The sequence below is a fragment of the Ostrea edulis genome, chromosome 6 (genome assembly GCF_947568905.1).
Source record: "Ostrea edulis chromosome 6, xbOstEdul1.1, whole genome shotgun sequence".
NCBI classification, from domain to species: domain Eukaryota; kingdom Metazoa; phylum Mollusca; class Bivalvia; order Ostreida; family Ostreidae; genus Ostrea; species Ostrea edulis.
Genome location: NC_079169.1, coordinates 30,092,593 through 30,120,321, shown reverse-complemented (window position 1 = coordinate 30,120,321; position 27,729 = coordinate 30,092,593). Strand labels below are relative to the sequence as shown.

Here is a 27,729-nt window from a genome sequence, read left to right as displayed (position 1 = left end):
CAGAATCACTCTACATAGACTGTGTCAGAATCACTCTACATAGACTGTGTCAGAATCACTCTACATAAACTGTGTCAGAATCACTCTACATAGACTGTGTGAATCACTCTACATAGACTGTCAGAATCACTCTACATAGACTGTCAGAATCACTCTACATAAATAAATAAATCTCAAGGTTACTCCGTTTTGCTAAGTTTGCTAAATCGCACCATATCTGCAATTGATTTCCTTCAAAGTGCTAAATTTCCCCCAATATGTATAATATAGCTGAAATTCAGGCCTTCCTGTCAGAACACTGTATCTAGCGCGGTAGGGAGGTTGATAACGTCAATACTGGGACTTCCCTATCTACATAATATAGAAACATGATACAGCAGCCATCTAAATTATTAAGGAAATTTACTGAAAATTGATAAACTTTTATTTTCACAAATGACGACGATTTTAATATATTGTCATCTTAAAACAGCGAGGATAAAGTGTGATGGAGATATTAAATGATAGCTTCCGCTATTTGGTGATTAATCGGGTATTTTCGGGAAGATGAATGGAAACCTACTAATGCAATACATCAGAAGAAACTTTGAATGGAAAATTGCGGTAACACGCAAAATAGATGATAAAGGGGAGCCAGACAGCTATCAGTAGATTGTGTGCTTTGTGATAAAATGTACTGGGAAGGACACATCCTTTTCATGTGAAACATCGCACGAAAGAGGAGAACCTGTATTTCTTCAAAGATTGACCTTCTTTATTTCTTTATTAAAGGACGTCTCGTCGTAAAGTCTGCTTGTTTACAATAACGACGCGAAGAATTCTGTCAAAATATCTGTTTTCATAAACTCAGAAAGAAGAGAGAGAGTTCATGTTTGCCATCATTAAATTTTTATCTATATGGACGAGTGATGACAAAATCTGACTGGAATGTAAGAGCTGCCATGCGCATACCCACAGTTCATCATATCTGTTTAACGGTCCCACAATTTCTCTCAAAATTTATAATCGCAGTCCTAAGAAAAGAAAATGACTTCTTGTGACAGATGTTGAAAAATATGATGAGTGATTGTGTATTGATCTTCTAAGGTTCAAAATTGCCACATTGCTGATGTAACATGTTTTACGTTGGTGATAACATGCAGAGCCTGTATAAAATTTACACACAGCCCTATATACCATCCACATATGTTGTCAGATGCGAAATCCATTATGATGATTTATCATCTCTGGTCTAAAAGGGCCAGGATGATCGAGAGAGAGAGAGAGAGAGAGAGAGAGAGAGAGAGAGAGAGAGAGAGAGAGAGAGAGAGAGAGAGAGAGAGAGAAATTTGTACATGTATGTCTTTACAGTTTAGTATATCCACCTTGTGGCATCATTTCTTGTTCTGTTTCGTAATGATCAAAGAAGTTGTTACTCACGACACACCATTCAAAAAGATGGATAGTTATAAAACAGTATACAACATTTATTGTAACTTGTACCACCAAAGAGCGGTTCCTCATAGTGTCTTCTACAAATAGTACAGAGTTCCTCACAGTGTCTTCTACAAATAGTACAGAGTTCCTCACAGTGTCATCTACAAATAGTACAGAGTTCCTCAGTGTCTTCTACAAATAGTACAGAGTTCCTCAGTGTCTTCTACAAATAGTACAGAGTTCCTCACAGTGTCTTCTACAAATAGTACAGAGTTTCTCACAGTGTCTTCCACAAATAGTACAGAGTTCCTCACAGTGTCTTCTACAAATAGTACAGAGTTCCTTACAGTGTCCTCTACAAATAGTACAGAGTTCCTCACAGTGTCCTCTGCAAATAGTACAGAGTTCCTCACAGTGTCAAGAGGAATTTTAAGGTTTACGTGCGATGAAGACCACTTCTGTTATTTGTTGAATTATAGAAATGTTTTTGATAGTTGTTATGAATAAGATTAAAATGTTAGTTTCATTATATTGCTATGTCCGTCGGATGGGACGTTAAAGGGTGTCCCGTGTCAAGGATCACAACCCCCTTGGCACGCAAAAGACCGTTTCCCTGATGTTCGAAAAAGAGTAGGCTCATTGGGGCCGTCAGGGAAACCCAAACACTCACAACCAAACATAATTCAATTAGTCAACCGCCGTAAAATGGCTTAAATATTGCCAAAACGGCGTAAAACAGCAATCAATCAATCATTCTATTGCAATTTTTCTTCTTTCTTCTCTGCGTTTTCTCTCTCCCTTTTAAGATTGAAAATTCTGTAAAATTGTTAAGTCGTACGTAAATTAGATCATCACAATATTATCTCCCTTGCGTTGAACAGAATTTCAACCAATGAAATGAATTAAAATTTCCACATCATATAATTTCTATCAATTACAAAGGAGTGGGAGTGTATTGTCCTAAGACTGTAAAATACTTCAACTATATAATACCGTTTTCCTTGGAAGATGGTAATGAATTTGAAAATATAATCATGTTTTATTATTCAAACTCAATGTTTTAAAATATTTAAATGATGATCAAATGATAAAAAATGAATCTTATGCTTCCTTTCTCTATGGCGGTATCATAGGGAAAATTGGAACAAAAAAATTCATCAGTGCGCTACGCCCTTTGGGCGTTATAGTAATTGATCACGTGACCAACTTCATGACATATCCCCATAACACTCAAAATGATATCATATTTCCTAATTGGCAGTTGTGAGGTGAGGTGAAGACATAAGCATTTGTGTTGGCAATATCATGAAAGTAAATGTTGCGACATAAAACTGACCTTTTTCTGTAGTAACCTTAGCTATAAGACCACATTTTTGCATCTGTTGGAGCTCATTTTCACCTCAAATACTAGTACTTAGGGTGACGTTACGCATTTCAAAGTACCATCGATGTGGGGGGAAAAGTTCCAGAATCAAGATGATGTAATTTTTTAAAACCAAAATTATCCTGTAATTTGTGGGATTTTGAATATTTTCGTCTAATTTAAACACTTTTGGGAGATCCAATTTCGTGAAATAGGACAGATAAAGTTTTAAAAATTCGGTAATTACATAAAAGGCTACATACCAAAATGTAATGTAACGCATAATTTTCGTTGTTGTTTCCAAAATTGTGGAGGTGCGTGTGCGTGCAAATACAGCCTTTATCCTCTTTTACTTTTCAGTAATCTGGCATAATTTCTTGAAAGCAGATTGAGAAAAAGGATGCAGATACGGAAACGTACATGCTAGCTTTAATGATGGTTTCAATCTGGTGCAACTTGGTATATTTTAAAAGATGCTAAGCAGACAGCATTTCAACCCTTTTATTAGATTTAAACAATAAATAACATGAATTATTAGAGGGTTGTACTAGCACATGCAAGGTGAAGATAACGAACAGTGATCAATCTCATAACTCCTACAAGCAATACAAATACATTTTCCGTTTTTCACTTCTGTCGCAATCTAGATCCCTTAAGTTTCGAGGACATACAATGAACGGTACAAACCTTGGTCCTGTGATTAAATATGTCATTGAGGGTACCATTTGTAAATACAATTTGCTTACTTTACGTACACATTAAAGAAAGGGCTAACTGCTGTAAGAGCCAAGCCCCAGTATACATGTATGCCCCTGGTTATGTCGAAATATGAAACTGAAATCGAAACATCAACAAATAGAAGAGGACTCATTCTAAATATATCTGGGCTTTCTTTTATTTTCGTCTATCGAAATAAAGCATGTTAAATCCAAAATTGTCTTTTTTGGGGGAGATTTTCAAATTTTTTTCTCGGTTAAATTTCAATCAATAAGATAAGTGCGCATGCTTGCTCAAGTTTCATACTTTTATAGAAGAAATATATTCAATATACGAATTAATGATCATAGAATGTTACCTCACTTTTCAAAGGAAGTTTTTATTTCGATTTTTATGTGCATGATCACGACGTACAACAATGCAAATGCGAGGAAATTCGGTCGCGTTTGACAGTTTATGAGATTTGCCTAGAAAACGTGTAAGCCGACGAGCGGTAGCGATTCCAAGTAATCATAGATGAAATAAGTATGATTTATTTCAAAACGTATTAAATCTTAGTGAGGGAAATCTGATTATTCATCAAATGTAAAGATCTTTCTGTGTCCAGTATTTGTAACACTGTCCTTGTTCGTTTGTTTTAGACACACTTTCAATTCGTACATCAGATGCAGTGTTATCTATTAGGACTATCGCAACTAAAAATAGTTTTTTCCCCTTAAAACCTGCTTAGGAAAAAAATGTAAACGAAAGAGCCTATATACTTGGTTTGTTAATTGTTTCATCTGTAAAAACTGTCGATCGTCTAATTCCTGTTACAATTGATACAGCTTACATTTAGGTATCCAGAGAAAAAGAGTCCCATAAGACTTAAATAGCAAGTAAGAAAAACACAAAAATGAAATACACCTTCTGTATTCACATGTATTAAAATCTAAACATAACATGCCATTTGTGTGTAAACATTTCCAATTAGACACACGTGATAGAATACAGTAACAATTCTGTGGAAGACATGCAATCAAGGTTTATGGCCTACAGACAGTTTATGAACTAGGTCAGACGAGGTCAGCCTCTTGGGGAAAAATCAAAGTAGTTTTGGCCTCATTTCTTGTAACAAAAAATAAGGAAACCTATCCTAATGAACACTGCAATTATGAAGGATTCCTTGAAACCTCAGACTTTGATACAGATTCCGAATAAATACATTTTTTGTGTGTAAACAAATAGTAAAATTGTAAATTGTATTTCCAAACTTTATCTGTGGACCATGTACATCAATTATTATCAATATCTAAATTGCATGAAAGTATTGCAGTACTTTTATATGACACAATCACCTCATTTATCTCCAAATATTTTAAAATCTTATAGAATTAATTTGATTTTCAATCTTGAAATATATAGTGCTTCTGAAAAAGTCAAGAAGTTTAGGAGCTGGAGATATTTTGTGGGAGTGTTTTCTTCTTTTTCTTGATACATTGTTTTTAGATTTATACAATGCTGCATTATAAACTTTTGGAATCCAATTTATTTTGTTCCATCAATTCTAATATGAATCCATGATCTTCTTATGCTGCTAGTGACCCAGTAACCAACAGGAATGTTTTTCATCTACATCAGAGCACAGATGCATGCTGGGAAATAATGGATGGCCTCCAAAATGTGTTTAATTGATCAAATCAAGCCACACTATTTAGTTTCAGGATGTTTTAAAAGTTTATAATGCAGCATTGTATTTTTTTTTTATGTATACTTCCTTTAACTTGAATGTGACAGTTTAACCCTGGTTTACAACAACAACAAAAATTCCCCCACTACCTTTGATAAGTATCGTTATTTAGAATTCATACAAGGAACCCAAGATTTTACACCGGGCACCATCGTACACACATTGTTTTAGTAGTACCCCCGTACTTTTGTTTACTAGTTAGCGTCATCCAGTGAGGTTAGTTAATCCAGACTAAGACGAGAGAATTAGTACAAACGAGGATAGTGTCATCCATGGTTGTGTACAAAGTAATAGTCTGCGATTTTTCATAATTCTTAGGTTGGTGTGGTGGTAAAAGGAATGTGGTGCAAGCTAGAATTAATTAACAATGTATCTGATAACCTCGATGCTGAGAGAAACATTAGCTGTGCATAGCGGGACATCTGCAAAAGTACTTGTTGATGATCTTGTCTTTCGATTCTAAAATATGGAAATCAATAGGAACTCGGAGCCTTGGGTATAAAATGTTAGTATACAAGGATTTTATGCGGTTTTCCTCTAATGACCTTTAAATATCCCTACAATTTGATAGCAAATCTTTAAATGCATGGTAGCATTCCTGAAAAAAAACCCAGCGGATTGAAGGTCAACCTAACGACATTCGCACGATTCAGTGACACTCTGCTGTAATGATATAACTTAAGTACAAAGGAAAGGGGCTCACAATTGATGAAGAAATCAACGAACGCCTCAGTTGCGGGCTTCCAGAGGACCAAATCCTGAAAACAGTGTATTTGTGCGCAGCTGGAAAAAAAAATTGGTAAAGTTTTAATTTAATGATAATTGCCAAAATTGGAAAAAGAGGTCTCAATATGTCAAAAATGATTAGAAATAGGATCAAATCATATCAGGAGTAAGTATTAGCATAGTAAAACACGAACCATTCACCATCAGGTCAGTATCAGGAAATGAAGCCTGACCTATGACCTTGATCAAGTCACTTTGTGGATCACGGTCTCAAAACCTCGTTTTCACCCTAAAATAAAACGTGATTGGTTGCATAGAGTGAATATTTTTCTGTCCGTGTCCTTGCATTAGAGGGTAAGGTTTTGCAGAGATTACAAAACTAAATACGGAATCCTTAGAGTTGGAAGCTAGTTGATAGGGACCTGCAATGACGCTTGATAAGAACTCCATCAAGCTGTTGTTGCTGAATGCACTGTCAGTGAAGATACATTCCTAATAGGTTTACTGGAGACAATGGCTTTCCGTTTAACAACATTAGTTAGCAGCTGAGGACCTCTGTGAAGTATTTATACGGTAATATTTAAGATGTTTCTAGGATCTGTCTATTAGGATGATGCCGATGAGATGTACATAAAGTTATTCTGCACTGAGAATAAAAATCGTTGTTTTGATGAGATGTAATGTTCCATTTATATTGATTAATGTTACGGTAATTGTGCGACATTTGAAGGTAAAAGGTTTAAGCATTGCTCAAGAAACTGTTCAACCTCACTGTGTCAACTACAGGTGGGTAATGAACGGGGCGTTTCATCTGCCGGCTTTATCATGGAATAGTACCGGTATTACTTATTATGTGTGTATCTAACGCATACTTCATTAGGGCTATTCAGACATCGAGAACTTCAAGCAGTGGAATGGACAGTCACCGTTACACTTAGTATTGTGTACCTGAAGGAGGCGTTAATGATCACGAGATATATGAATGACCACAGTTCTACTATTGGCATCTGTTATATAATTTATTATAGTCCTGTATTGTTGGTTTCATCAAATCAGTTACTAGTGTACGTGTACGTGCCATACACAATAAACATTCAACGATTTAAAGTTGGGAAAATGACCTCACTTATATCTATTGATGATATTCAAGCATGTTTCCAAAGTACACAAAGTTATGTGCAACTTGTCTTGTTATGAATATAGTACTAGCCATTACTAGTAATTCTAATAGTTAGTTCGTAGAAATATTGCGATAATTAGCCACAATTCGGATTTAAATCTGAGCCCCGATATGTAAGAAATCTCGTTGATTAGTTTGGTAGTCACGTGGTGCAGTGACGTCACATGTGTCATTCTTCGATAACTGATTGTAAAATCTTTAAAAACTGAATCTCCTATTAACCATTATTCACCATGGACAACATTTCGATGTTGATATATTTCCAGATTATTAACATTCAAACCGTATGTGTTTTAGGAAAATAATCGATGTAAATACCCAAGAATATAGCGAGTATGAACTCTGTAATTGTGAATAAACGTTTCCATGGGTCGCTCAAGTCTAAACACTATTTGATACGGTTATTCCTTTAAACTTCTGTGTTTGGCGTTGTGTTTATAGTAAACTGTGTGATTAATATTTATTTTTGGATCAGAAAAAGTATGATATACGTGCAATGTACTATCGTTGACAACTAGGTCGACTGTCACGGGTGCATTTCGATAAATAAAAATAATCAAATTCAAAGATAAAATCACAATACTTTATTTTTAACGCAAGTGACTTTAAATTGTGACTTACAAGTCGTTACCTTCATGAAAAGAAGAGTTCCTAAGCTATCTGCTACTCGGGTTCATGAAGTTTTAACCGGAAACAATGAAGTTTTACCAAAATACAATATTTTATTATCTATAATATTTTTGATCTTTAAAAGTTATGTAAATCTACAACTTGGTAAGAACTGAGGTGTTGTTACAAGGGCATTTTTTATTCCCAAGGCGCGAGTGTGTATTTTGTCAAATGATAAAGACCAGAACAGAATGCATATGTTTAGCTGTGCTTAGCTTCTAAATAACTTTTTTCTCGCAGTTTAAATGGGTCTCTGTCCAGCTGCTATTTAGAAAAGTGCGTGGTCAAAGGCGACTGGTTTTTCAAGGCAATGTCCTTACCCCGACAAAAAATCACGCATGTCTTATACCTCACGATTTGAAAAAATTGAGAGAGAAAATCAGTCGACACCCCTTCCTTTGACAGCTAATACCCACGTAAGCGGTACATAACGCCCCAATGCAATGTTATCTACAAGTAGTTAACGTGATAATTGGATTGTTTGTCGATTAAATTTAATCCGTTCATAAAATTGCGAACAGCTGGTTGCAAACCTTCTCACTTGAGGCCCACATTATGACGCGTAAAATATCGACAGTAAATAAAAATTTAATTTCGTCGCTCTCAAATTCAAAAACTACGCAAACTATTTCATTTAAAACTCATTGAAAGTCATTTTTGGCATACAAAGAATTAATTTTACTGAAAAGTTTAGTAACATGCGATATGTTCTTTTTAAAGAGCTACACATTTCAACAGCTGATCAGAGATCATTCATATACTACTAGTACATGTATATGGTAGTATATAATGATCTTATTTGCAAACACAACTTGTCGCTATGCCGAATGCTGTCTGACTTATTTCATACCAATTGTAAGAGCGTTATTTACATACTGATTTTGACTACGGATTACTCCGTTTACCTGATACGGAGCAATCTCTACCCAGAGTTATCGTTCCCGCTACGCTCCACTAATACCTCTGTCAACGTCTACAAATCATATCAAACTGTACTAAAACTAACTTAGCATATCAAACTGTAATGATCATATCTAAGCAAATCAAACACTTGTCTGAATTTTATAAATGCAGGAGCTGGTAAATATGCGACACCTGAGCGAATTAAAAGGTTTTATATAAATATTCATTCATCCAATAATACTAGAATAATCATTGAATTCGTTGTTTTTGTGAACTTGCTGTAAGATTTTAAGCTTAACACTAAAACTTGTAAAATCATACTTTATAATGCAATAGGTAGAAATAAGTTTTGCCAAGAATCTTGACATTCAGACGTTGACAGAGGTGTTGTAGCGCAGCGTAATACGCCCTCTGGTGAGAGATTGGATACGGAGTGCATGTAGAGGGCTTACGGCGGGTGTGGCCGGTCAACAGGGGATGTTTACTACTCCTACGCACCTAACCTGATCCCACATTTGGTGTCATGGGGTCCGTATTTACCCTACTCTTACTTATGTATGCTTTATGGGATTTATGAGACGTTACTTCACTTTTCATATCATATCGTACACGAGAGAGACAGCCCATTGAGTAAACTATGAAATACATGTACACCTAAAACACATGATAACCACTATCTATTTGGTAATTGAACAGCGATGAATAAGTTTTAAAAATGGATTGTGTTGTATGCCAATGTACAGATAAGAGATGAATTTATATAACAACGAATTTCTCAAACGCGGTTCTTCCCAGACTAAATGTTGCTATGGGTTACTGCAAACAGTCTTGATTTGGTATTCCAGGAAATCCATCATCTTCTTGTGGAATTGTATAGTTAGAGAGAGAGAGAGAGAGAGAGAGAGAGAGAGAGAGAGAGAGAGAGAGAGAGAGAGCGTCGGTTTACAATATACATCATAAAGAAGTTAGGATTAGTTAGTACTGCAATGGGAAGTCACATGCCAGAGTGCAAATTGGATAACGCTCACAATTACTGTCCTCAGTATGATTTCCCTGGAGTTTTTACAAAGAACAACTAAGGGGAGACACTTTCCGTACTAATTGTTATTTAGCGTGCGGTCAGACTGGATAAACATTATGAATATTTAAAACTTCGTGTTTGTTCCAGAAATTAGTTAAAATTGACATACTGTTTAAGACTAAACACATGCCGGTGAATTCAATAACCTATCCCCCCCCCTCTGTCAAGACCTTTTGATATTGTTCAGTTTATTATTAATTATTCCCTTTCTCTTTTGAGAGAGAGAGAGAGAGAGAGAGAGAGAGAGAGATACGCTCCGACACATACATTTCCAGCTATGGTTCTTTATTATTTCATTTTACAGGATACCCGATACAATGATGATGTGGACAAAATTACGGGGTACCGGACCGACGCCCTGCTTTGTATGCCAATACGAAATGCTGATGACGAGGTGGTAGCAGTGGCGCAGGTCATTAACAAAGCGGGGACACAGGAGGAGTTCAGCAAAGACGACGAAAAGGTGAGAACCAATCAACAAGTTGTTAACAAAACAGGGACACAGGAGTGGTTCAGCAAAGACGACGAAAAGGTGAGAACCAATCAACAAGTCGATAACAAAGCGGGGATACGGGAGGGGTTCAGCAAAGACGACGAAAAGGTGAGAACCAATCAACAAGTCGTTAACAAAGCGGGGATACGGGAGGGGTTCAGCAAAGGCGACGAAATGGTGAGAACCAATCAACAAGTCGTTAACAAAGCGGGGATACGGGAGGGGTTCAGCAAAGACGACGAAAAGGTGAGAAACCAATAGGTCTTTAACAAAGCTGAGACACGGGATAGATAAGGCAAAGACAAAGGACACTAACCAACATAACATCAACAAATTAAGAGGCACGAGAGAGGTTCAGTGAAAGATGAGATTTTAGGTAGGTATCGATTAATTCAAACTGACGTGGTTCTTCTAAGAAAATTTATTTCAGAATACTTAGTTACTAAGTTATATAATTATATATATATATATATATATATATATATATATATATATTATATTATATGTTGTTACAAAGAATGATGGGTGCATGAAATGTGAAGATAACGAACAGTGATCAATCTCACAACTCCTACAAGCAATTCAAAATAGAGAATTGTGCAAACACGGACCCCTGGATATACCAGAGGTGGGATCGGGTGCCTAGGAGGAGTAAGCACCTCCTGTCCACCGGTCACACCCGCCGATTGAAAAGAACAATGTTAAAGTTTGAAAGGAAGAGCACAATTTTTCTATATGCTTCAGTAGTGAAATAATACTTAAAACATCAACAGAAAACATGTCAGATTATTTATCTCTTGAAGTAACCAGTAAAATTGCGAATTGAAGGAAATCATTTTCTATTTCCATTTTCAGTTGTCTTTTTTCCCACTTTTAACATTTATATCTCTTCATGTAAAAACAACAACAACAACACAAAAACTATCATCAAACGTAATGCACGAAATAAAAACAGGAAACAATGAAATATTGAATAAAACTGGTGAACACGCTATTAAACAAATGAAAAATAACAAGTTCCCTGGCTCAGATGGATTACCTGTTGAATTTCACAAAATATTTTGGAATGAAATGAAAGATTTTTACTACAATTCGCTTAAACAAACTTTTGAAAACAACGAAATGCCTTTACACAGAGATTCTCAATAATATCATTGATCCACAAAAAAGGCAAAGAACTGACCTACATAATTATAGACCTACATGTATTAGCTTGACTAATTGCGATTATAAGATACTCGCCTTTATCTTCGTAAAAAGGTTACAGGAAATCATTGATAAACTCATAAGTAAAGATCAAACGGCATACATCAAAGGTAGATTTACTTGGCACAAATGCACGGCTTCTGTTAGATATATTTGAATATTGCGAATCTAATAATGAAGAAGGTATTCTTTTATTTTTAGACTTTCAAAAAGCTTATGACTCTATAGATTGGAACTTCTTTTTTTTTTTTTTTTTTAATTATTTTTGGTCCTCAGTTTTTGAAATGGAAAAACATTCTATATGAAAATCGAGTCTTTCGAATAAAAAATAATGGTTGGATCTCTAAAAAATGCTTAATAAAAAGGGGAATCAAACAAGGGTATCCAGTTTCAGCAATGATTTTTCTTTTTGTTGTAGAAATAATGTCACTAAAATTTAAGTCCGCTGAAAATATAAAAGGTTTCACAAACGACAATATGGGCACCGAAATAAAACTTCTACAGCATGCAGATGATGCGTCACTGCCATTATTAGATGTAAATTCTATGGAAAACGCTAATATCTGTAGTCGAGTTTCAGGTATGCAATTAAACATGAAGAAAACAGAAGGGATTTTACCAGGATCCCTTAAAATAGATATGAAACTAATGCGATATCGAAATTACAAATGACCCAGTCCGATGCCTTAGAATATATATAGGTCATGATATTGAAAAATGCTATGAGAAAAACGGGAATGATAAGAAATTGGAAAAAAAAATTAACGTGTGGAAAAACAGAAAACTTACTCTCTTTGGAAAATGTTCTGTCATAAATACATTAGCACTTACTCAATTATATCATAGTGGCACGATTCTGAATTACCCATATGAAGAAACTTTGAAGACTATTCAAAAATTTATTTTTAATTTTCTATGGGGGAAACGCGATAGAATTAAAAGAAATACCGTAATTGGGAATATTGTTGATGGTGGAGTCGGGATTGTCGATGTGGAAAGTAAATTCAAATCGTTAAAAGCTATGTGGATTAAGCGCTTATCCAAAAATAATTCTACAATAAAAACCCTTTTCGGACCATGTACAAGTAAAAATCAATAGATTTGATTTATCTCTTAAAATCTAGCAATGCAAATATCTGTGGTCTTAAAAATGCTTTTTAAATAACTACCAACTTTTTACTGTGAAATTTTGTGTGCGTTTAATGAATGCAAACTTAAAGAAAAAATATATGCATCAGCAGACAAGGCTCTATCACAACCTATCTGGCGAAATGAAAATTTCCAAAAAAAACCATTCTTTATTTTACATTCCTTGGGCAAAAGGAAGGATTCTGTACGTAAAGGGTCTATTTGACCAAGAGGAAAATTTTCATGACATAGAATATTTCTCTAATGTTATACAAAATAAATCTAACTGGATTTGTGAGTATAATCTACTTTTAAAAACGAACTTTAAAACAAGTAGAAGAGAAGCTAGACACAAATAAAAACAAGTTTATCATTATAACGAATAATGACAAATTCTTATTGAGCAACAATGGAAAAGTATCTGTAGATTAATTTAGTTGTAAGATGTTATATAAGATTATTTATTTCTAAAAAAAAAAAAAATCATTAAACTTTATTTTGAGAAAACGTTGACGAAACGTTATGTGGACTTCATATGATAAAATGCAAGATAAACAACTTGCTGAATTAAATTCCAAACTTCTACATGATTTATTGAACAATAATAAATCCGTGATTTTCTGCAATGAAAACGTATCAAATTTATGCAATAACTGTAAATTGACGGAAGATATAAAACACTTAATATTTGATTGTAAAAATGTTAAACAAATATGGAAAGTCACGCGAAATATATGCCATTTAAACATTCAGTGGAAATACTGAGTATATTGTTAGTGGGTTTTTTTTTTTTTTTTCGTCGAAAACCGAAACACACAGCTTCTCAATCTTTTGTTATCTAATATTGCATTCCTTATATACAAGATAAAAAGGAAATTAAGATATGTACAGAGATCAGAAACAGATATGGAGATTAAAGTGTACGTAAAAAACAATCTTTTAAATTACTACGAAATTTATAAGAAATTAGATTAAATGTGAAACTGTTTTATGATTTGTTAATATGCTTATAAATGTTTTTCTTTCAACTACAAGGAGGAGACCTGTCCTCCTGTAGTATTGCCATGGGGGTTCTGAATGGACTGTATTATACGTGAGGCGTTACCCCCTAATGACAGCCTTCTTTATATATGTTTTGCCTATCGATATATAATGTATATGTCCATCAACATTTAACTTTTTCTTTGAAAAAAAAAACAACAACAAAAAACTCGAAAACTGGTATTCTATAATATGCATGATAGTTAAAAAAAATTATGAGACAGATAATATGTTTAATATACGTGTATATATCGAATGATATGTCCGAACAATCAACTGCAATTATTGCACGTACATGTATATTCTTTCATATTGTTGTTGTTGTGTGATAATAAAATGTTGTCAAATTAAAAAACAAACAAACAAACAAAAACAATACAGAAACAAACAAAAACAGCAACAACAAAGACATGCTCTTCATCGATTTTTAACGAATCACATGTACTTGTACCGGTTGCGGTAGCTCAGTAGTAGAGCGTTCGCTTCGTAACTGGGAGGTGGTGCGTTCGAGTTCCGCTTGTGCCATGGCCGCGTCAAATCTAAGACGTTAACATAGGTAGTCATTGGTCCTTCGCCAAGCGCTCGGCATTTAGAAGTGAGAAATACGGGTCTTTCGGATATGACCTTAAAAACGGAGGTCCCGTGTCGCGGCAGGTGTTGGCACGCTAAAGAATTCTCACTGCTGCGGCCCTGAGCGCTAAACACCTAAAGCTGGTGACGTCTCAAGATGAGTAAAAAATTCTCGACAGGGCGTAAAATAAAACTTGCATTTAAAAGCATCTAGGAAAAAGTCCATTTCTTGGAAAATTGAGATTTTGATCAGAAGATACAGCATAAGAGTGGACCTAACTGAAGGCAAATAGTTTTATGGATAGCAAAGAATTTGTATAGAAGGAATCAGGCCAGTTTGACTTATAAGCGGGATCTTCATACAGAGGGGTGCGGGAGGGGTTCAGCATAGACTTCATACAGAGGGGTGCGGGAGGGGTTCAGCATAGACTTCGTACAGAGGGGTGCGGGAGGGGTTCAACATAGACTTCATTCAGAGGGGTGCGGGAGGGGTTCAACATAGACTTCATACAGAGGGGTGCGGGAGGGGTTCAGCATAGACTTCAAACAGAGGGGTGGGGTTCAGCATAGACTTCATACAGAGGGGTGCGGGAGAGGTTCAGCATAGACTTCATACAGAGGGGTGCGGGAGGGGTTCAGCATAGACTTCATACAAAGGGTTGGGGTTCAGCATAAACTTCATACAAAGGGGTGCGGGACGGGTTCAGTAATGACGATAAACAAGTATAAGTGTGGCCGCGTGATGATGAATGAAATGCTAATGATTCTGTGTCTATCACAATAAATGTAAGTTTACACGTGTTCATTTGGCTCACCATTTATTAAACTGGATGATTTCAAAAATTATAGAATACTATACAGACGTCATTGATAATTGATAATATCCAAGTAAATTGACCACTGCAGAGACGAAAATTTCAAGGAGGAAAGGTGCCGATACACCTTAGACGTTTATTCTGCCCCACAAATGGGATGGCTGTCCCTCATTATGGCACAAAGTATCTATTTTTAATAATAAATTGCCATCTAAAAGTTGAACAAGAGGGAGGGAACCCGTAAAGTACTACTGATCGTCCACAGGATTGTATCGTCTATGGTCATTGAGTTTGAAATAGGTAGAAATTTTTCACGAGAGGAAGACCTTATATTACAGATCAAAATACCAGTTTTTCTAAGTTTAAATTATTAACTCAGAAGTAAATGCAAACTTTTAGCATTTGCGATACTTTCCTGGCCATCACGGGTCCTTAATCATGAAGTTCGCGCATTGCAGAGTTTACTTCATACTCTTCTGTAAATCCTATAATTCTAATTCATGTCTCGTGTTACACAAATGCTGTAATTTTTATGTTTCACACAAATCAATTTCTTTGAAAAAAAATATTGAAATCTTCTTTGTTTTTTTTTTTTATATGATCTTTTTTTGGTATGTTTTAAGCACGTAATAAGCATAACAAAACCATGGGGGTGATACAGGGGTCTCGGATTGATATGAGGTTTGATGTGAAAATTTCTGTTCATTGCTTGCTGATGACACTTTTTCGAGAAACGCGCATATTTTCTGGAAAAGTTAATTATCGATGATGATGAATCATAGAGAGCGTTAGAGCGCAAAGGAGATTTCCAAGTTATAATGGAATGAGAAGACATTGGTCCGGTACAGACAAGAAAACCATATATACATCCAGTTTAACATGAAAATTGACCAAAAATATATAATCTATTCTAGTGTAGATTTTATAATCTATTCTAGTATAGATTTTATTATAAATCATGCGGTCACATGAGAGCAAATCAACAAATCATTAAAAACTCTGGGAGAGGTTCAGCTATAACATTAAGGGTAATTATAAGTAAATACGTTAATAATACAGACCACAGGGGGCACAGAAACGATTCATAGACCACAGGGGACACAGAAACGGTTCACAAAACACAGGGGACAGAGAAACGGTTCACAAAACACAGGGGACACAGAAACAGGTCACAAAACACAGGGGACACAGAAACGGTTCAGAGACCATAGAGGACACAGAAACGGTTCACAGACCACAGGGGCAACACAGAAACGGTTCACAGACCACAGGGGACACAGAAACGGTTCACAGACCACAGGGGACACAGAAACGGTCAACAAAACACAGGGGACAGAGAAATGGTTCACAAAACACAGGGAACACAGAAACGGTTCACAGACCACAGGGGACACAGAAACGGTTTACAGACCACAGGGGACACAGAAACGGTTCACAAAACACAGGGGACACAGAAACGGTTCACAGAACACAGGGGACACAGAAACGGTTCACAGACCACAGGGGACACAGAAACGGTTCACAGACCACAGGGGACACAGAAACGGTCCACAAAACACAGGGGACACAGAAACGGTTCATAAAACACAAGGGACACAGAAACAATTCACTGACCACAGGGGACACAGAAACGGTTCACAGACCACAGGGAACACAGAAACGGCCACAAACCACAGGGGACACAGAAACAGTTCATAAAACACAGGGAACACAGAAACGGTTCACAGACCACAGGGGACACAGAAACGGTTCACAGACCACAGGGGACACAGAAACGGTTCACAAAACACAGGGGACACAGAAACGGTTCACAGACCACAGGGGACACAGAAACGGTCCACAAAACACAAGGGACACAGAAACGGTTTATAAAACACAAGGGACACAGAAACAATTCACTGATCACAGGGGACACAGAAACGGTTCACAGACCACAGGGGACACAGAAACGGTTCACAAACCACAGGGGACACAGAAACGGTTCACAGACCACAGGGGACACAGAAACGGTTCACAGACCACAGGGGACACAGAAACGGTCCACAAAACACAAGGGACACAGAAACGGTTCATAAAACACAAGGGACACAGAAACAATTCACTGATCACAGGGGACACAGAAACGGTTCACAGACCACAGGGAACACAGAAACGGCCACAAACCACAGGGGACACAGAAACAGTTCATAAAACACATGGGACACAGAAACAGTCCACAAAACACAGGGGACACAGAAACGGTTCACAAAACACAGGAGATACAGAAACGGTTCACAAAACACAGGAGACACAGAAACGGTTCACAAAACACAGGAGACACAGAAACGGTTCACAAAACACAGGAGACACAGAAACGGTTCACAAAACACAGGAGACACAGAAACGGTTCACAAAACACATGGGACACAGAAACGGTTCTTAAAACACAGGGGATACAGAAACGGTTCATAAAAACACAGGGGACACAGAAACGGTTCATAAAACACAGGGGACACAGAAACGGTCATCAAACATGTTGAACGCAGAAACGGTTCATAAAACACAGGGGACACAGAAACGGTCACAAAACACAGGGGATACAGAAACAGTTAATAAAACACAGTGGAAACAGAAACGGTTCATAAAACACAGGGGACACAGAAACGGTCATAAAACATGTTGAACGCAGAAACGGTTCACAGACCACAGGGGACACAAAAACGGTTCACAGACCACAGGGGACACAGAAACGGTTCATAAAACACAGGGGACACAGAAACGGTTCACAAACCACATAAACGGTTTACAGACCACAGGGGACACAGAAACGGTTCACAGACCACAGGGGACACAGAAACGGTTCACAGACCACAGGGGACACAGAAACGGTCCACAAAACACAGGGGACACAGAAACGGTTCATAAAACACAAGGGACACAGAAACAATTCACTGACCACAGGGGACACAGAAACGGTTCACAGACCACAGGGGACACAGAAACGGTCCACAAAACACAAGGGACACAGAAACGGTTCATAAAACACAAGGGACACAGAAACAATTCACTGATCACAGGGGACACAGAAACGGTTCACAGACCACAGGGAACACAGAAACGGCCACAAACCACAGGGGACACAGAAACAGTTCATAAAACACATGGGACACAGAAACAGTCCACAAAACACAGGGGACACAGAAACGGTTCACAAAACACAGGAGATACAGAAACGGTTCACAAAACACAGGAGACACAGAAACGGTTCACAAAACACAGGAGACACAGAAACGGTTCACAAAACACAGGAGACACAGAAACGGTTCACAAAACACAGGAGACACAGAAACGGTTCACAAAACACATGGGACACAGAAACGGTTCTTAAAACACAGGGGATACAGAAACGGTTCATAAAAACACAGGGGACACAGAAACGGTTCATAAAACACAGGGGACACAGAAACGGTCATCAAACATATTGAACGCAGAAACGGTTCATAAAACACAGGGGACACAGAAACGGTCACAAAACACAGGGGATACAGAAACAGTTAATAAAACACAGTGGAAACAGAAACGGTTCATAAAACACAGGGGACACAGAAACGGTCATAAAACATGTTGAACGCAGAAACGGTTCATAAAACACAGGGACACAGAAACGGTTCACAGACCACAGGGGACACAAAAACGGTTCACAGACCACAGGGGACACAGAAACGGTCCACAAAACACAAGGGACACAGAAACGGTTCATAAAACACAAGGGACACAGAAACAATTCACTGATCACAGGGGACACAGAAACGGTTCACAGACCACAGGGAACACAGAAACGGCCACAAACCACAGGGGACACAGAAACAGTTCATAAAACACATGGGACACAGAAACAGTCCACAAAACACAGGGGACACAGAAACGGTTCACAAAACACAGGAGATACAGAAACGGTTCACAAAACACAGGAGACACAGAAACGGTTCACAAAACACAGGAGACACAGAAACGGTTCACAAAACACAGGAGACACAGAAACGGTTCACAAAACACAGGAGACACAGAAACGGTTCACAAAACACATGGGACACAGAAACGGTTCTTAAAACACAGGGGATACAGAAACGGTTCATAAAAACACAGGGGACACAGAAACGGTTCATAAAACACAGGGGACACAGAAACGGTCATCAAACATGTTGAACGCAGAAACGGTTCATAAAACACAGGGGACACAGAAACGGTCACAAAACACAGGGGATACAGAAACAGTTAATAAAACACAGTGGAAACAGAAACGGTTCATAAAACACAGGGGACACAGAAACGGTCATAAAACATGTTGAACGCAGAAACGGTTCATAAAACACAGGGACACAGAAACGGTTCACAGACCACAGGGGACACAAAAACGGTTCACAGACCACAGGGGACACAGAAACGGTTCATAAAACACAGGGGACACAGAAACGGTTCACAAACCACATAAACGGTTTACAGACCACAGGGGACACAGAAACGGTTCACAAACCACAGGGGACACAGAAACGGTTCACAAAACACAGGGGAAACACAGAAACGGTTCACAGACCACAAGAGACACAGAAACGGTTCATAAAACACAGGGACACAGAAACGGTTCACAAAACACAGGGGATACAGAAACGGTTCATAAAACACAGGAACACAGAAACGGTTCACAGACCATAGGGGACACAGATACGGTTCATAGACCACAGGGGACACAGAAACGGTTCACAGACCACAGGGGACACAGAAACGGTTCACAAACCACAGGGGACACAGAAACGGTTCACAAAACACAGGGGAAACACAGAAACGGTTCACAGACCGCAAGAGACACAGAAACGGTTCATAAAACACAGGGACACAGAAACGGTTCACAAAACACAGGGGACACAGAAACGGTTCATAAAACACAGGGGACACAGAAACGGTCACAAAACACAGGGGATACAGGAACAGTTAATAAAACACAGTGGAAACAGAAACGGTTCATAAAACACAGGGGACACAGAAACGGTCATAAAACACGTTGAACGCAGAAACGGTTCATAAAACACAGGGACACAGAAACGGTTCATAAAACACAGGGGACACAGAAACGGTCATAAAACACGTTGAACGCAGAAACGGTTCATAAAACACAGGGACACAGAAACGGTTCATAAATCACAGGGGACACAGAAACGGTCATAAAACACAGTGGAAACAGAAACGGTTCACAAAACACAAAGGACACAGAAACGGTTCACAAAACACAGGGGACACAGAAACGGTTCACAAAACACAGGGAACACAGAAACGGTTAACAAAATACAGGGGATACAGAAATGGTTCACAAAGCACAGGGTACACAGAAACGGTTCACAGATCACAGGGGACACAGAAACGGTCACAAAATACAGGGGACACAGAAACGGTTAAAAAAAACACAGGGGACACAGAACGGTTCATAAAACACAGGGGACACAGAAACGGTCACAAAACACAGGGGACACAGAAACGGTTCACAAAACACAGGGGACACAGAAACGGTTCACAAAACACAGGGGACACAGAAACAGGTCACAAAACACAGGGGATACAGACACGGTCACAAAACACAGGGACAGAGAGACGGTTCACAAAACATAGGGGACACAAAAACGGTTCACAAAACACAGGGGACACAGAAACGGTTAACAAAATACAGGGAATACAGAAATGGTTCACAAAGCACAGGGTACACAGAAACGGTCACAAATCACAGGGGACACAGAAACGGTCACAAAATACAGGGGACACAGAAACGGTCACAAAATTCACTAAAACGGTTTACTGAAAAGGGAACCAGCGGGTTATTAACAAAGCAGGGACGCGGGAACGAAGTAGCAAAACAAAGAACATTTTAAGATAAAAGCGGAAGCAAGGGGGGGTAAGTAATTATGGTTAAATTTTTTGATAACGCAAGAAAGTTAACCTTGAGGCATTAGTAGTACACCCTCAATGTTGGTCGTTACTGATGCTTGCTCTAAAATGCCTCTTAAATAACAATACAATAGCGTAAGTCTAATCAGCTCTCATCATTTTCTAGGGTAAATTCCTGGGCTTCCAGGTCGTCAAGTGACTGATAAAAACAAAATGTTCTTGCTGAACATTAAAATCCTCAAGCTACTATTTAGTTCTGTCTACATATGTAATTGATTAAAGACATTGATATTGAATTTACGAGCTGGGGGTTTTCACAGATCTATAATTAAAAAGAATGTAAAGCAAGAAATCTTCAAATTGCATGGTCAGTAAGGATATTTCTAGACGACCTAATTCGAAGATGTTACCTAGGGAATATTCTCTTTCAAGCGAATCTAAACATGCGGTGATAAATACACCGGGAAAGGATGTATGAATGTAAATCCGAAATGAGCCTTGCCGAGACATTAATCATATCTTAGAAATAGTGGGCAATACAACGAGTAAAATCTTTATATTCAGCTGTGATATTCAATAGATCTGTCCCTTGATCGTGGAAGTTAATTTTTCACTTTGGTTGGGCTTAGGTCGGTCTTGTAAGAATTCATCTTACTTTCTTATTATGACGTCACGATACTTGGTTGGATAGAGTACAGTGTATATAATAAGACCTAAATGGCGTTCAAATCAACGTAAAAATATATCCTATCAAAATTATTTTGTCATGCAATAGGTGGTATTTAAAGTAGAGAAGCCCGGTACATTAATTACAATCTAATCAAAGTTATATTTCTGACCGCTCACTAATTCTGCAATGACGCACACATGAGAAAGCTCCTACAAGATCCTGAAAAGATAAGGACAAACTACTACTGTAAAAGGTCATATACAGGAAGGTTGCAAGTATTTGTATGTGTGGAACTTTGAGGTCTATGCTGTCCAAAGAATGTATAGAGATATTATAAAGTGGTAAAATCAGTCACGTTTTTGGATAAATCAGTAAAGTGTTCTCTTGACAGCAACATAGTAGAATTTTTTTTTAATACTCTAGAGGTACTTTAAAATCATCCGTCGAAATCACATGATTAATCAGTTAATATTGATTGTGTATTTATAAAAGCTGATATGAATGAAAGTAAGAAAATATAAAAAATAAATGGATTAATAACTTATTATAAGAAATGACAAGACAACAAATCAAGAGTTTCTGTAACAAATATATTTTTATACGAAAAGAAAGTCATGGGAGGAGGACAGAGCTGTGAAACACAGCTGAAGATTCGAGACGAAATTCAGAATAGGAGAAACGCCCATGAAGAGGTTACAATGAAACAGAGTACCCGGTGTGAATCACGTGCTGAGTTACAAGATCGCACAAATAAAATGTTATGTGTACGAGGCATTTGTGTGATGAATAGTAAGAAATAATTATGGAAATCGATACTGATCTTTTGATAGGAGAAAGACGGTCGTCTCTTACTAATGATTTGTATGTGAATGAGGAAACTACACACATACACATGTAGTCTAATAGTCCCCACACATATGAACTTTCATTCAATGGGTTAACGTATCTCGATAAGAAAATTAAAGGGAAAAAAAACCAGAAAGAAAAGAAAAACAAATAAAACACAGAAACAAAATAAGAAAAATAGCTTTAAAAAAGAATAGAGAAAAGGAAGAAAAAACCAAAATTGATAAAACTTAAAATAAATAAAGTTTTTAAATCTCATACGTTTCAATTGTGCACAATTTAAAATTGAAATATCAATTTACGATGGTTAATTTTAATCATAGTTAGTGTTCTCTCAATGGGCATCAGTAACACGCCAGACTCTGCTGCATTCAATTTGTCACTACTCGATCGTAATTGCATAGGTGATGGAGTATAGAATAATCCGACATAGCTTCTGTAGAAGAAGTTATCGAGCGGACGAGAAAGCTGATAATTGGCATGTTGTTAGGATCTCGTGCTCGGAAGGAGAAGACGACTTAAAGGGAACGCCAGGGGAAGAGACTGGTTCTGACACAGCGAATCCGACGGCTGAATTGTAAGGATACAATTAGATTTAGAGAAGCCAATCTCGTGATTAGTGCTGTCACTTTACTTCAACAATAAATCCCTACAGTATAAAATAAGTGAATAATTTGTTAAAGAAACAAATATTAAAGTTGATCTTTTCATCTTCACGGAATGGATATAAAATACTTATTGCTATTTTCTTTACTATCAAAGAAGTCATTGAAATACGCAAGTTTCAATAGTTCTTCTGTGTAGAAGGTGCATTTAGTGCTACTGTAAACATGGATATGTCCTCATGTTGTTAATTTACGCGTATTTCCTTTGCAAACCATACATGTAGGGTTTGATTACACGATGTCAGTATCATCAAATAGTAAACTGCATAACTAAGGAAATACTACGCGTATGGTAATTTACACAAAAATCTAACAATCATGTATTCAGTGTAAATGACCCCACTCGTAAATTTCCAAGTTGACAGTACTATGAATGCCTAAGTGGGACAGCATGCACCTACAGATTACAGTCAGTGAGTAAAACGATAAAACAATAAAAATAAGGCTGCTGTTTAAAGATATAAATGTGGGAAATACAAAATACTATGTTTACAGTGCTACCGTTGGGCGAGCGCAGTCATTGTATACTTTTATGTATAGATTTACCCATAATAGGCACTTAAAATCAGAAAATTCCGAAGTTATCCGAACGTGTACGGACAGCTGTTAAAACATCTTGCCTATTCATTTAACGCGAGAAATATAACGCAGTTGGTGTAAACGGTACATTGTGACATCATATTTAGCTATATGCTGTTATCAACAACGAGTAAACTTCCGCCAGAGTTTGCAACAACGAGGTATCAAATAATATCGAAAGGGACGTTAATTCAATATAACTGATTGTGAACTGTATAAAATTCAGTAATATAAATCTAGTTGTTAGTGTAATGATGTCTTTCTTCAGCACGAACAATTGAATAGTTTCGGTTTTTCGAAACAAATACGTTGGGTGAAAATAATCCACTTATATACGAATGGATTTGGTTAGTTGCTTATTGTTTAACGTCCCTCTAGATAATTTGATTTCACTCATATGATTTAGGTTAAGGTTTTATACTGTTTAACGCCCTTCTCGAGAATTTTTCACTCATATGGCGACGTCACTATTGCCGGTGAAGGGCTGCAAAATTTAGGCCTGAGCTCGGCGCTTGTGGCCTTTGATAAGGGAGGGATTTTTATTGTAGTTATACCTGCTGTGACACGGGACTTCAGTTTTTACGGTCTCATCCAAAGGACCGTCCCATTTAGTCGCCTCTTACGACAAGCAAGAGATACTGAGGACATTTTCTAACCAGGATTCTCACTGGAGTATATCCGAATGGAATTTTTTTTAATTGACGTCATATCAATTGTAATTACTCGGTTATTTTTGTAACTGAAAATAAACCTCGCATGTAGATCGACGCCATCTGTATTCTTCAAAACCATGCTTCAGTTTTAGACACATTTAATATCCCAGTCAATGGATCGAATGAATATGAGTTATCGTACCTATACTGGATTCCTAAACTACACAAAAATCCTTACAAACAAAGATACATTGCTGGATCCAGTAAGTGCTCTACCAAGCCCCTATATTTGCTCCTCACGAAAATATTAACAGCTGTGAAGGAGAAACTTCAAACTTACTGTTCGACTACATATGCCAGAAGTGGTGTTAATCAAATGTGGATTCTAAAGCATTCTAAAGAACTTTTAGTAAACTTGAAATCGCAGAATTTTTCCCAAATCAATAACATTAAAACCTATGACTTTTCAACACTATACACGACCATTCCTCACGATAAATCAAAGACTAGACTTATTGATAATATGTTGTACGGTGTGACCGTTGAGACGAGCGAAGCCCATTAACATCTTGCAACACGACTTTTATCCGCCTCTTTATTTAACGCGGGAAATATAACGCGCTTGGTGTAAACAGTTACAAATTGTGACGTCATATTAGCTGCAATGTTTTTTCTTCTCTCAAACCAAGCAAAAACAAAACGTTTGAAGCTATGAGAAAGCTTGTCTGGAATTTAAAAACGTTAATTGTACTTTCTAAACAATCTAATTATTTTAATTACGGGATTGTCAATGAAGTATACCGCAGTGACGGCGACATTTTTCCGGAGGCATTGTGGGTAGTCCCCATCATTTTTCAGCTGATGAAGACCAAACCACGTGACTCAATTGCGTAATCATTGGAGCGAGCTCGTCGCGACGCGAGCTTCGCTCACTAATATGATTACGATGTGACCGTTGGGGCGAGCGCAGCATATCTGAATACATTTTCAAAAAATCTATATTGAAAACAAGGAAAACTGATCTGGTTCACTGTCAATACGTAGGATTACTGTCTTGCTCTTCTCGCCAATGTAGGAACCAGTTTAGCGGGAAATGCAACGAGCGTGTTGTGACGTAGCCTGGTAGTTGTGACGTGACTGTTTACATTTCTTTAGACAATATTTTAAAAAGAAAGGGGGAAGAATATGATTGTCATCCTTTCCTTTCAAATAAGAAAGGTTTGTAATACTTCAAAGATTTATTTTATTATTATTTTACGAATCGAAGCATCCGCCATTTTGTACGAGGGACTTCTGGGATTGGCGTCAAAAAAAAATTCTTGTTAGAGGTTGAGATTTAGCTCGGATTATTTCCCGCGCTCTAGTCATTAGAGCTCGCAGTACGAGCCAGCGATCCGCGCTGGCTCGCTGCGCTCGCTATTATAGATAGTTGCTTCTTCAACAAAAATGGAAAACGGAAATAATCATATCTAGTGATCAGTCATTAAAAAACTTACTTTGTTAAACACCACTCGGATTCCACGCACAAGTACTCTGAAATTGAAATAAAAAATATGCTAGAGTTCCTCATTGACAATATATTCGTGGTCTTTGGTGATCAGGTCTTCCAACAGTCTGTTGGAATTCCCATGGGCACAAATTGTGCTCCTTTGTTAGCTGACCTGTTTCTATATTCATATGAAGCAGAAATTATTCAAAACCTTCTACGTGAGAAGAAAAAAATCTCTCACTGTGGCCTTCAATTCGACATTTCGATATATCGATGACGTTTTGTCTATTAACAATAATAACTTTCATTCATATGTCGAATTGATATATCCCTGTGAGCTCGAAATAAAGGACACCACAGAGTCGTCCACTTCTGCTTCATACTTAGATATTTTATTGAAAGTAGACATTAACGGCAAACTGACAACTCAACTGTATGACAAACGGGATGATTTCAGCTTCTCCATCGTCAACTTACCACATTTATGTAGCAATATTCCATTACCACCTGCATATGGTGTTTATATATGTAAAACTTATACGGTACCAATTTTGATGCACCAGATGCGCATTTCGACAAATAATGTCTCTTCAGTGATGCTCAACCGAAATGTTTGAAATACGAAATAACTATGAAGTTTTAGAGCTAAATCTCAACTGATTCTATATGCAAGAGTTTGTTCTGCGTATAGTCAGTTTTTAAGGTAAGCTATTGAAAAACAAGTTGATGGTACAGGGGTTTCAACAGTCTCGATTGAAGTCAGCATTTCGCAAATTCTATGGTCGTTATAACGATCTACTTCGTCAATACAACCATTGGGTCAAATGCTGTATGACGTATTTCATACCGATTGTTAAGCCGTTCTTGGCACACTGATTTTAACTGCGGATAACTCCGTTTACCTGATCAGGATATAGGGCTCACGGCGGGTGTGACTGGTCAACAGGGGATGCTTACTCCTCCTAGGCACCTGATCCCACCTCTGGTGTTTGCCCAACTATATATTTGTATTGCTTATAGGAGTTATGAGATTGATGACTGTTCGTTATCTTCACCTTACACACAAATGTACTTATATGATGTCACAGACATACAGAACATTGTACGTTACGGTATGAAACACGAGATTCAGGGCTAAACAATGCAGATATGATATCATACATAGCTAATATATTCTACCACTATCAGATTTCCACTTATATGTTTATGTATTAGAGTGATACCAAAATGAATCTGTTGTGAAAATAACACATTATATATAGGATTCAGTTCTAGTCTTTTAACTTCATCCATATGCACACGCCTGGCGAATAATTGCCTCGATTTGATGTAATATTTGCGCGCGATCCACGTTCGAGTTTTCTATCTGGTTATTGAAAAGGACGAGTGAGCTCTGATTGACATCATATATATATATATATATATATATATATATATATATATATATATATATATATATATTTACATTTTTTGCCTAATGCAATGTTCGAAAAAAAGTACCGACATCACTGCTACACATATAGTCAATACCTTTATTGAATTATGAAAGAATTGCATGGTACAACATATCGGGGCCATTCGGGGGGTTTCATATTGCTTATGTTTTCCTCTGGCAATAGAAATCTGCGTTCTAATACCTCAGTCTGTAGCAGCTTTAAGTCATCAGAATGTTTAAATCTATTTAACAGTGTGTAATTCCGTAATATTAAATGTGTGTTTGAAAACATAAATGCCTCGTTTTTGAACGTTAGTCAATGGAAAAATCATGGTTCGAGTTGTGAAAGTGTGTTACGGCGACGTCTTGTATAAGTCACGTGACTCGAACGAAAGAAAATTAGGTAAACAATGTAGATCAAACTTTGGATGCTTAACCAATT

At 37.3% G+C, this 27,729-nt stretch overlaps 1 protein-coding gene across 3 annotated transcripts in view; it reads left to right on the top strand.

Annotated features, from left to right (window-relative positions):
* Positions 1-27,729, top strand: part of LOC125646363 (dual 3',5'-cyclic-AMP and -GMP phosphodiesterase 11A-like) — an 81,921-nt gene that overhangs the window by 24,422 nt on the left and 29,770 nt on the right. For all 3 annotated transcript variants that reach the window (XM_048872607.2, XM_048872606.2, XM_048872608.2), the window contains exon 2: positions 10,089-10,247. In XM_048872607.2, coding sequence (XP_048728564.2) covers positions 10,089-10,247 — 159 coding nt within the window. The remainder of the gene's footprint in view (positions 1-10,088; positions 10,248-27,729) is intronic.